The sequence below is a fragment of the Macrobrachium rosenbergii genome, chromosome 19 (assembly GCF_040412425.1).
Source record: "Macrobrachium rosenbergii isolate ZJJX-2024 chromosome 19, ASM4041242v1, whole genome shotgun sequence".
Lineage (NCBI taxonomy): Eukaryota > Metazoa > Arthropoda > Malacostraca > Decapoda > Palaemonidae > Macrobrachium > Macrobrachium rosenbergii.
In genome coordinates, this window is record NC_089759.1 from 29,626,657 (window position 1) to 29,639,156 (window position 12,500).

At 35.7% G+C, this 12,500-nt stretch overlaps 1 protein-coding gene across 1 annotated transcript in view; it reads left to right on the forward strand.

Moving 5' to 3' along the window:
- The window catches only part of LOC136848793 (lachesin-like), a 113,325-nt gene that overhangs the window by 89,175 nt on the left and 11,650 nt on the right, over positions 1–12,500 (forward strand). Inside the window, exon 5 of the mRNA XM_067121428.1 lies at positions 7,674–7,824. Coding sequence (XP_066977529.1) covers positions 7,674–7,824 — 151 coding nt within the window. The remainder of the gene's footprint in view (positions 1–7,673; positions 7,825–12,500) is intronic.

The following is a 12,500-nucleotide window of genomic DNA, read 5'->3' on the forward strand; positions in this document are numbered from 1 at the left end:
GCTCATACAGCATTATACACCGAAAGATAGATATATTTTCGGTGGCCTTGATTATACGCTGTAGCGACTGTACAGAAAACTCGACTGCGCCGAAGAAACCTCGGCGCATATTTTAATTGCTTCACATGTGCATGAAAGCCACTCGCTTTATGGCCTCTCTAAGGTAATATGCCCTAAGTCCTTGAAGCAAGCGTCCGTGGTAAATTTTTTATCCCATTTCCAGTAGGAAACAGAAAACAATTTACTAAGGCTGTTGGTATGTTCTGATATTGAAGATTTATCGCCCCACATTATTATTGGCAGAAAACTGTGGTGGCCCCTTTAAAAAAATGCTCCCGGGGCCCCTTCAAACCCTTAAAATCCGTCTTGAAAGAGTATGGCATTCTTTTTAAAACTTTTAAGATGGTACTTAGAAGTTAGGCAAACAACTTATTCAGCTACGGTGTTTCGAACCCAGAGCTCAATGTACAATTTGAGATGTTAGTGAGCCAAATACAAGGAATAGGAAAAGTTCTTTTGGGCTGAGAATAGATGTACGATGATTTGACCTGCTTATGAAATTGTAGAGACGACTGAGTTCCTCATCGTTTTCTGCAACGACTAAAACAGTTGAGAAATATTGGCTAGATGCTTTAATCAAAAGAAACTCCCAGTTAAGAGATGCAAATTTTAATCGTTCAAAAATTCTTTCCTTATTTATGGCATACCGCCAAATTTTATTGGACAATAACTTCTGAGTGAAATATCTTTGGTACGTGGATATAAATCGTCATTCCACACATTTAGAAGTTCATCATCTCTGTGGCAACTTTATAAATCCAAGTCTGTGGAGTTTTACAGGAGGTGAAAGAGACCAGTTGTATGTGCAATGAAAGCAAGTGGGACATTCCTTCCCCCTTGTCCATATTTGTTCGGAAAAGGATTTCACAGGCGTTAACGAATGGCAGTCCAGTTCGGTGCTCAGCAAACAGATGGAGTGATGCTGTCTTTCAAAGAACTGCTCTAGCACTTTGTATCACATGTAAAGCTATTGCTTTTGCATGAGAATATGGCATTAACACAATAGTTTAACTATCTCACTGTATGAGTGAAATGTAGTCTGCATTGTTTTTAAAATGCCTGAAAGCTGCCTGCAATGCAGTGGCAGATGCTTGGATGTTACAGATCAGTCAGTGTGACGTTGGAAGGATATTTGCTACTGTAAAGGCTATTTCTGTTGATAATCACACCAGCAGGTTTGTAACTGTTTAATCTAGCTATCTTTTTTACGAAAATATCTCTGTGTCAGTATTTGGAAAAAACTGCCGGCGGCCCGGAGATATTTTTTTGATTTAATAACAATTTCTAGGCAGCCCCAACCTAGAATATTTCGGCAGGCAAAAAGACTCCCCTCCCTCCCCCCCGGGGACTTTATATTCACATCAAAATAATGGCATGATACAAACAAACAAAATGCAGCATAAAAAGGCCTCGCTTCAACGTTTAAGAAAAATGTTTTCAGAGCTCTACTCCTATCATTTTTGATGCAAAAAGTTTTCTCTTATAGGGGCTCACTCTCTCTCTCGCTCTAATATATATATATATATATATATATATATATATATATATATATATATATATATATATATATATATATATGTATATATATATATATATATGTATATATATATGTATATATGTATATATATATATTATGTTAATATATATATATATATTTATGTTAATATATATATATATATATATATATATATATATATATATTATATATATATATATATTTATATTTATATATATATATATATTATATATTTATATATATATATATATATATATATATATATATATATATATATATATATATATATATATAAATCTGTGTGTATGTGTGTTTCGACATCGCACTTTTTCCCGGCAAAGCGCATTAACATTACCGTTCTTAACAAGTTTGTTTGGCGATGAGTTTGTTACTTCCATACACTCTGTACGTTCTCCACTTAGCTGCGACCCACCACAGTCGGCTAACCAACAAGTATATAATAAGAAGCACCCAACTGACTGCATAGAACTTTCGCTATCACAATTGATTCCTGATCCTTTTTCCTGCCGACAGCGACCAGATTTGCTGAACAGCAGCACGAATAAGCATTAAATGCGTCAGGCTGTCGAACTTCTCAGTTCCAGAGGTCGTTTATTCTTCACACCGTTGGACTGTGGAACAGTCCCCTGAAGATGTTTCATTAGAACCTCGAAAGTTCAAGCTGAAGATGGAATGCATTACTACCCTAAAACAATTCGCCTTGTACTATGATTTCTCTTCTTTCTGTATTTCCTATTATCTTCTGCAATTTCTTGCAAATGAACACCATATTCTTTGTAAGCTTGATTTTAAAATTCATGGCCCTGAAGGCTTGTTCCATATGAATGGGGTTTACTTTCTGATTAATAATAATAATAATAATAATAATAATAATAATAATAATAATAATAATATGGAACAACAGATTTTCACGAAAAAGGCTGAAGTTGTTTCTTCGTTGTGGGAACGAATGAGTCCTATTTGGTAAAGCGAGGTTATTAACAACTGACAATATACGAATATGTATATATATATATATGTACATACATGTAATGAACATGTATGCAGTGCATTTATCTATTTGAACAAACAAAAACAAGTCAGCCAGCGCATACACACAACAGTGAACTCAATTCATATGAATATCCGACCTCCATACGAAAAATATATAGATATATAGTAAACACAATTAGTGGCGCCTCCTTTCAGGGTCCATCCTTAAAGGGACTGATTCAGGAAGTCGCCAGCACCAGCCACTGTTCCGTCCATTTTCGTCCTCCTGCACCGTATTCGAAGCAACCAAACAATTGAATTACGACGAATAAAATTTAATTTTGATGCCACGCCATTTCTCTGCTGATCCTCGAGGGCTTTGGCTTCCGTGTCATTGATTATTTCACGTCTTTCTCGACACACTTTTTATACCTTTAACGTGCGTTTATCTTTACCCTCCGTCTGTCCTCTCCGATTTTCACTCAGTTTTTAATCCGTCTGTATTCGAAAATTATGAGGTACATACATACATACATTTATATATATATATTTATATATATATATATATATATATATATATATATATATATATATATATATATATATATATATATATATATATATATATATATATCTTCTTCTTCTTATTATTCAGTGCCACACATGGCTTCTTCTTCTTCTTCTTCTTCTTTTCAAGATATCTGCACCCACCTCGTGTTTCATCTAAGCTAATTCATTATCCCACCGGGCTGAGCCCAACTTGAACATTTGTACTGCGTGAAGTCTGTGTTTCATTTCGTAATGCTCGAGTTCTGAGAGAATTCGTGGAATAACTGGTTCCCCTGACTTGACTCTCGTAACTTTCCTCGTTGGAAACAGAAACTGCGCCACCTCGTTTCAGTCCTATACGGCGGAGGTCAAGTCCTCCAAACAGCTATTCCAGTTCTTGTTTAAATTCTTGTATTGCCAGAGTATTCGAATCTTTGACCCAACTCTCACTTTCTCATAAACCTTTTATGTTTACATCCTTCTTAAAGATCATTCCGTTGGCTTTTGCAAGACTGAGATAGACTGAGATAGATTTAAGCATACATGCCAAGCACTGGGGCAACTAGGCCATTCAGCGCTGAAACGGAAACTGACACTGAAAACGTTTGAAAGGTGTAACGAGGAAAACCTCTCAGTTGCACTGTGAGTCAACTGTTAGGAGAGGGTGGAAAGTAAGATGGAAGAAAGAGAATATGAACGGAGGTACAGTAAAAGGAATGAAAGCTGTTGCAGCAAGGGGCCGAAGGGACGCTGCAAAGAACCTTTAAGTAATGCCTACATGCAAGACTGAGATGGGTTACCTTCATTGCAGACTTTTAGACAGGCTTTTGCAACTGGTTTGAACATTTTGGAGTTGGTGTAGTCTTTCTGACCAGAATTCCTTGGAGGTCAAAGTTTCCCCCCATTAGATTTATCATAAGAAGTAAATGATGGAGCATCATATATATACTCCTTTTCATTCCTTCTGAAAAGATCCTTCGGTTCACCTCTCCTTATTTATTTATTTATTTTTTTTTGTAAGTTTGTTTATTAATTTATTTTGGATAATTCAGCTCTCCGATCTCCTTCCTTCACTTTCCCGTTCCTCGTTGTTAATCCACACTAATTCTCGAACTCCATTTTCTTTCTATTTTTGTTCTTGTTGCTGAGCGTAGTTACTTCTGTCATTTATCTCATATTCTTTACTTCCTTATTTATCCTTTTATTTGTTATTTTTCTTGTTTTTTATTGTTATTTTTCTTATACAGTTTATTCTTTAAATATTTTTTAATGATAATAATAATAATAATAATAATAATAATAATAATAATAATAAATAATAATAATAATAATAATAATAATAATAATAATATACATGCCTAAAAACTGGTACTCCCAAAATGATCAAAATTCAGTGATTCATGAAATAATTGCCTTCTATTTCTCTCTCCTCTTTCAACCAGTTCTTTCGTTTCGTTAGATAAAAATTATATTCATGTTCACCCTCCACTATTTTTACCAGAGCAGATATGTTGTTTTATCCATTTTATTTAATATTTCATCTTTTAATCCAACCAATATATATATATATATATATATATATATATATATATATATATATATATATATATATATAATATATATATATATATATATATATATATATATATATATATATATATATATATATATATAAAGCATTCAAGATGGGATTACTTTAAAAATCATAAAACTGTTGCATAAAACAACTACTGAAAATGATACAGATATGTGAGTCAGGATAAAAATTTCAAGGAATACCTCCCCCTCTCTCTCTCTCTCTCTCTCTCTCTCTCCCTCCTCTCTCTCTCTCTCTCTCTCTACGGCTTAATTTTTCAAGTGTACAAGACTGAGCAAAGGTAATAAGAATAGAAAGGAGAGACTTTAGTAATGTATGATGAGAAACATATCAAGAATCACCATCTTATTTCTTCATCCCAATATTTATTGTTTTTATGGTTTTATCCCCTGTCCCTAGTGCATAATTCTGGAGCACTTTTTTTGTCCGCCCTCAGATCTTAAAAACTACTGAGGCTAGAGGGATGCAAATTAGTATGTTGATCATCCATCCTCCAATCATCAGACATACCAAATTGCAGCCCTCTAGCCTCAGTAGTTTTTATTCTATTTAACGTTAAAGTTAGCCATAATCGTACTTCGGTGCCAACACAGGCCACCACCGGACCGTGGCTGAAGATTTCATACAGCATTATACGCTGTACAGAAAACTCGATTGGGCCGAAGAAACTTCGGCGCATTTTTTACTTGTTTAATTTCGTATCTTCCAGGAGCTTTCACTTAAATCATTCAGTCCTACCCGAATGTTCAAAATGAAAATATCTAGCCATATACTGACGCAAACTACAAAAGCATGTTATTAATCTGACATTCATACTCGAAACCTAATGGTAAAGAGCGATGATTAATGGGTTTGATTTTTGTTGATTCACAGCCAAATGATCACGGATGATTTATAAAACGCTGCTACACACTGCTGGTTGTTTATTCAGGATTCCAATCTATGTGACATCTGCGTGTCTAGACACTTGGCTGACGCGAAATTCGGCCAAACGGTACCTCAGTGCAGACTGTAGCTGAACACTAGACCTAAGGGGTAACAAATTTAAGCTGAACGGACACCTCACTAAAAGAAAGCTCTAGCGATTGACAAGTTTCATTTTCTTAATTTTTATGTACTTAAGCAATAATCATTCTTTATCAGTCATATTCTTGAGGCCATACCCCATCCTGGCCCCCCAAAAAACAAAAATTTTAAAGAAGTAAAAACTTAAATCAAAGCAGAATCGTTTGCAGTTTCACCGTTTCCGGACTATGGACATTTCTGAATGTAATCAGCATTAACACTGGTGAAAAAATCCACACTGTTGTGGGTGTAAATGTGCATTTAAAAAATATACATACAACAAGAGTTTTCCAGAACCTGCTTGATTCACCTTATCTGTCTAAACCAGACTGATAAAAGGAATCGAGCAGGTTTCCGAAAGCTCTAGTCGTATCTCCTTCTTCGTTTTAACGTGCTTTTTCCCATTTTTTTTATATGGGTAAGCACGATGCCTTCTTTTGAAGGATATATATTTTTAAACATGTATATTTACACTTACACCAGTGTGACTTTTTTCACCATTTTAATGACTTGTGATTATGAGATATTTATAAATATTAACATTATTAAAAAATAATCTCTCATTATAAACGAAAACAAAGACAATAAATGTGAAAAATCCATTAGGCTAAACGTCCTTTCAGCGAAAGGTCTGTTTGTGAAATGGCCGGAAACCGACATATTCTGCGTCCTATCCTGCAACCTCTTCGACATAAAGATTTTGATAAAGGCTTCTAGATTCTCTTTCTTAATTTCTGGAAGCCTTGTAAAGTTATTTGAATATTTTTCTAACCTAGTACAGCAGTTTCAAAATTGTGTATGTCTCTGTGTGTGTGGGTTTTTATTTCATTTTTCTGGCCTTAATTATTTAATTTTTCGTTTCTTTCCTGGATAATGGATTTGGGTACATTTCTGGAGATTATACACACACACACACACACACACACACACACACACACACACACACACACATATATATATATATATATATATATATATATATATATATATATATATATATATATATATATATATATATATATATATATATATATATAATTTGGTATACGTGCATCTAAATAAATATGATATTTAGAGTCTAGATGTGAATCAATCTACACGGAACCACTAACACCATGTCGTATTTCATTCTCAGACAGAATTGTTTCCTGCGTCACAATGATGTTCTTCCATTTAAATGTTAACTGAGGTAAATGGCCCCACTTTTAGACAAGTTTTCGTTTTAGCACCAGACACTGTCATTTTTTATTTTGTAAGCCTCGTAAGAGAAGCATGAATAAATATTCCACAAACGCAGCGGAGCTCGCTTCCAGGTACTATCAACAATCTCTTTAAACAAAATAATACTAGAACGAGGCCAAACTTTACTGTGCAATTACTACAGTGATTCATCTCTCTCTCTCTCTCTTGTTTCTCTCTCTCTCTCTCTCTCTCTCCTAAATCTCGTGGGTGGAGAATAACGGAACATTTTGCAAACATGCCGAAAACACCATTTCATACAGAATGTACTGTTATAATTCTATTAGAGGGTCATACAAACAACATTAAAACGGTACAAAACTCCAGCAGCTTTCTTTATGTCAATTTACCTCCGGCATACAGTCTGTCAGCCTGTCTGCCCTCCACTGTCCCTGCCTGTTTGTTTGTCTGTCCATCTCTCTCACTTTATCTCCTATACATTCTCTGCAGCTTTTCCTATGTGTGTTGATGTCTCCTTATTTTGTCTAACTGTCTCTCACTACTTGTACTACTTCTTTTTCGCCCTGCCTGTCTCTCAGTTCTCTTTTTTCACACTTATCATCCGTCTATGTCTGTCTGTCCGCCTCTCTCACCGTGTATGTGTGCCTCTGAGACTCTCTCACAATCTCATTACGTTCCCTGTCTCCACAACAGTGCAACAAGCGAGGATCAGTGGTCCCAGGGAGGTGTTCATACAGAACAGCTCGACCATCAAGCTCACCTGTGTCGTCAACACCCACTCGGAGAATGTCGGAGCCGTTTCCTGGTACAGAGACAACGCAGAACTCGATTACGACTCTCCCAGGTAAGACTGAAGCACCGCCTTACCTTGGTTTCTTAGGTAATACCACTTCTCTTACTATTCAGCAGGAAATGACTCCCGCGGTGCTTGTACAAGACGGGGTACATTCCTCTGGGGATGGGCACGCCACGAATCGAGTCTGTTTTTAAAAAAACGAACATGATTTTATCTTATATGTATTCATGGATGGTACAGGTATTGCCTGACATATTTTACGAAATTTATACCAGCCAAAAAGCTGGCTGAGGATTTCATATTGCAGTTCACGTGGAACGTCATTTGATCACATGAGGTCTAATTTACGATATTTGCCCTTTCCAAATATTTGATGTTGATGTAAATTCCACGGATTTATGACGGGAAGCCGTGAGTACCATTACGTTAGTCTGTTAACCATTCATTTTGTTTTATTTGTGGGGGAGGTTAATATTTTGTTAGCAGTTCCATACCGAGATGAAAATTTGGCCTCCTTATGTAAATTAAAAAACGTACTCCATGAAGTCATTCTTAACTAGAATTTTTTTGTTGCCAACATTAAACACTCATTAGAACACGACTTCATAATAAGGAAACGTCCTCATAAAAACGGCAATGAAGCCCCTTAACACTGAAATTACAAAAGGTAATTGGCCCTTTGCAGCTATCAGCATTTAATATTCTTTTTCTAAAATTCTGAATACTATTAAGCTCTCTTAAGCTCCTCTTAACACGGCGAGAAGTTTAAAAGAAAAGACGCGGGGAAAAGGACAAACGTATATACACATTTCATGTAAAAATCATTCGAACTCAAAAGTGAATATATTACAACGTGTAATACTTCCTTACATCTAACAAACTAAAAACGAATATTGGGAAATAAATGTAATAAGTAAATTTATTTATAATTTAACTTTCAAGAACTAAAATACAAGATAATTTGAATACATTGTATATCGAGGATTGAAAACTGACGTGAATAACGTTGCAAAAACACGAGCTTCAAAAACCCAACCACTAAAAAACAAATTACAACATAACAAAAACAGGGAAATAGGCAGCGAGTCCAACGCGTTCAGAAACGCCATATCCACACAACAAATACTTCAGATATTCCGGAACTTTGGAATGAACGGAGCAAACGCAAAGGGTCTCGGTAAATAAATAGAACTTGAAACGGGAACACTAGCAAAATGTAAATTAATGGGACTGTGGTATTTATTCGAGCACGGAAAATTATTTCTGAATAAATAAAGCGGAGGTCTGCGCTATTTTTTTTTTTTTTCTGAATGAATTTCGTGGGAAATTGGTTCGGGATTCATATAGAACCAGGGCTTAAATATTCAGTATTTGATATTCTAATCGAATTCACGGGGAACGAAATAGTTCATTTTGTACTGGGAAAAAAAAGAGAGAGAGAGAGAGAGAGAGAGAGAGAGAGAGAGAGAGAGAGAGAGAGAGAGAGAGAGAGAGAGCGTATCTCATTTAATTGCATAATGACGTGACGTGTTATGATCTGTATATTTGGTTTTCCCCCGATATATTCACCGAGAAAAAGTAAAGGAGGGCAAACTCGACGAGAGTTCAGTATAAAATGCACAGGGAAAAAAAAAAAAGAGTGACGTACGATATGAACGGTGTGCAGAGATTTAACGGAGTGATTTTTATATTACCTGTAAGCGTAAGTTGAGTGCTACGGATTACGCAAACGGTGAGTATATGCAAAAATGCAGCTTGCATATTGAAGAGCTTACATTCCATCGCCATTTATAAAACCTGCAAAAAAAAAAAAAAAAAAAAAAGCAAAGCAAACATTGACCAGGATCATCCAGAGGTAACCATCTCTTGCCGCTCGCAATGAACGAAGACCCAGCCTTTAAATCGTACGGATGTATTTGAAATGATAAAAGGCTATAATACATAACCTTTTGATATGATAAAAGGGAAAGTGTTCATATGTTCTAAATTTCGCATAGAATGTGACGACATAAACGTTATGTTTATTGATCCTATCCATCCGCTTGATGCAACACTGACAGACAGTGAGGACGAGAAACCCATTTTAGCTCATAAATATGAAAACACGCGGTACACTCATTATTTGGAAACTAACAGCATCCCGGCGCTTCGACGAACTATCTTTGTACACGGCATCCGGTGACCTAGGAAGCTTACCCCTAATTATTGACCATCACGAACTAATTACATTATAAACTTTCTTCCAAACTCCGGTAAAGATAAAATCGTCCTAAATTTTCTCAGAAAGTTTCTCCCCCCTCTTTTTTTTTTTTTTTTTTTTTTTTTTTTTTTTTTTTTTTGAATCAAAATACTGAAGTCTTGGAAGGGACGAATCCATGGCTTCTAAATTTTCCGTTCAAATCGAGTGGTATTGTAAACTACGCATTCGGTGAGCTTAGAATATTCAAAAACCTCTTACGCTATCCTCTCAGTGTGAGAAGTTCTCCTCACATATTTTTGGTGAAATCCCGTTCAAGAATGAAAAGAAAAAAATAAGTATAGACACATACACAACAACCAAATATAGATTAGTATTTCTTTTTTAAACTAGAGTGATACAATCGATAAAAATATAAAATTAGATACTACAAATTAGGAAATTTTACGTTCCCTGGGACAAACCCCAGTTAAAGAAATTTACCCACTTGATTATTCTTAAAACTGGAGGAAATTTAAAATTCTAATCAAATATTTTCACTTGCAAAAGCTATTGGAACTGAAAGCCTTAAACAAGAAAAGCATTCAAACGACTGGTATAGTGGAGTATAAGTAAATATAATAAAACCATGTAATCTAAGATTACTGACATTGTAATCACGAAGAGTTTCCTAATAAGGTAGGACGGCGGAGTGCTTGACCCTTCCTTCAAGAAAAAGAGGAAAAAAGTTGCATTTGTAGATGCTGAGAAACATATTTCCCGTAGATGAGATCCGGATATCAAATTTCCACTTAGTACGAAGAACAGCCTTCCTTCAAAGCAATGACTTACAGAGAATTTTGTCTGATTCAAGAGCAGCCTGAGTGACAAGTATACCTTAGTTTTACCAGACCACTGAGCTGATTAACAGCTCTCCTAGGGCTGGCCCGAAGGATTAGACTTATTTTACGTGGCTAAGAACCAACTGGTTACCTAGCAACGGGACCTACAGCTTATTGTGGAATCCGAACCACATTATACCGAGAAATTAATTTCTATCACCAGAAATAAATTTCTCTAATTCTTCATTAGCCGGCCGGAGACTCGAACTCGGGCCTAGCGAGTGCCAGCCCACAACTCTACCGACTCGCAGCTACGTATGACTCATGCACCTGGGCTCTCAATCAAAGAACTGAGGGGCAGGTGTGATCAAAAAAGGCTTCGAAAGCGAAAACTACAACAAATGATAGAAAATATCCCTCAGCACCTGAGGTTGCAGCCTCACTGACGTCAGGAGACACAAGACCTGGGCTTTTGGTTAGCAAAGCAACAGATCCTTAAAGGAAAATAAAAGGTGAAGGCTTGTATGTTTCCCCACTTGGAACTTTTCAAGTATCAAAGTTGGCAAGAAGTGGAGGGAATCAGGCTAGACGAGGTGAGCGTTCAAGTGACAAGAATCCATGAAAACATGACTGGGTTTTTCAGGGATAATAAAATGGTCATATCTTTATGTGCAAATAATGAACAAATAAAAAAATCAGACAAAGTGATTAGGCTGACGCTATTTAGATGAAGCAAAATATAGAATCTTGAGTTTACCTTACAATGAATAGTCTATACATGAGAGACATGACATACTATATGACAGTATAAGCAAATTATGATAAACTTTTCCGGTTGAGCAATGTACTTGATTTCAAATAATTTCAAGAAACATTTATATTTCCTCTGTATTAGACGAATATTATCTAAAAGATAAACCATATTTCTAACTGCTAAGAGAGAAACACTTAATACAAAAAAGGCCTTTCTATAATATTTTTCTTTTCGAACCCTGGAAGACGATACGTTTTGGTAATCTTTACTTTGATACGTGAAATTTCAAGTGAGGGAATGACCGAGGAAGAGAGTAAATGTGACTGTGAATCAATACAAATGGAGTACTTTCTCTAGTTAGAACTGGACGTAGCTGAGGACTAACATTCAGTCTTCCTAAGAAGGAAAATGAATACAAAATTAAAATACTATATCTTTCATGTTAATAGTAGATTCATTACCCTCGAAGCACGTTTTTTTTTTCATGTCTGCAACGCTAGTCAGAAAGACGGTAATTTATATTTTCCTGTTAAATTTTGTTCAGAACGTGTGAAAAAATTTGATATCTAGAATATCAAAGTGTATGATTATTCTAAGAAAAAGTATCCATTCATAGAATATGTAAGTCTTTAACCAAAGCGGAAAGTTAGAAACCTTTAAACCTAATAGTTTGGGACTGCATGTGCCTCCAAGGGAGAGAGTCAACAGAAAATAAATCCTAACTGCCCAAAGGTGTCGGCGAAAGAAAGCAAAACAACATGACCTGCAGAAACAGCTAGAGTAAATAAGAACCAGGATTGGGGTTTTCACGAGTAAGTTCATTTCATAATCCGAACGAAGGCTCAAAAATTGCACAGGCTCATTTTATACATAATAAGATGAACTGCAGTCCATGTACAGAGTCAGAAGAGGTGTCAGGCACATGGCATGATAGTTCCTCGTTGGACGGGTC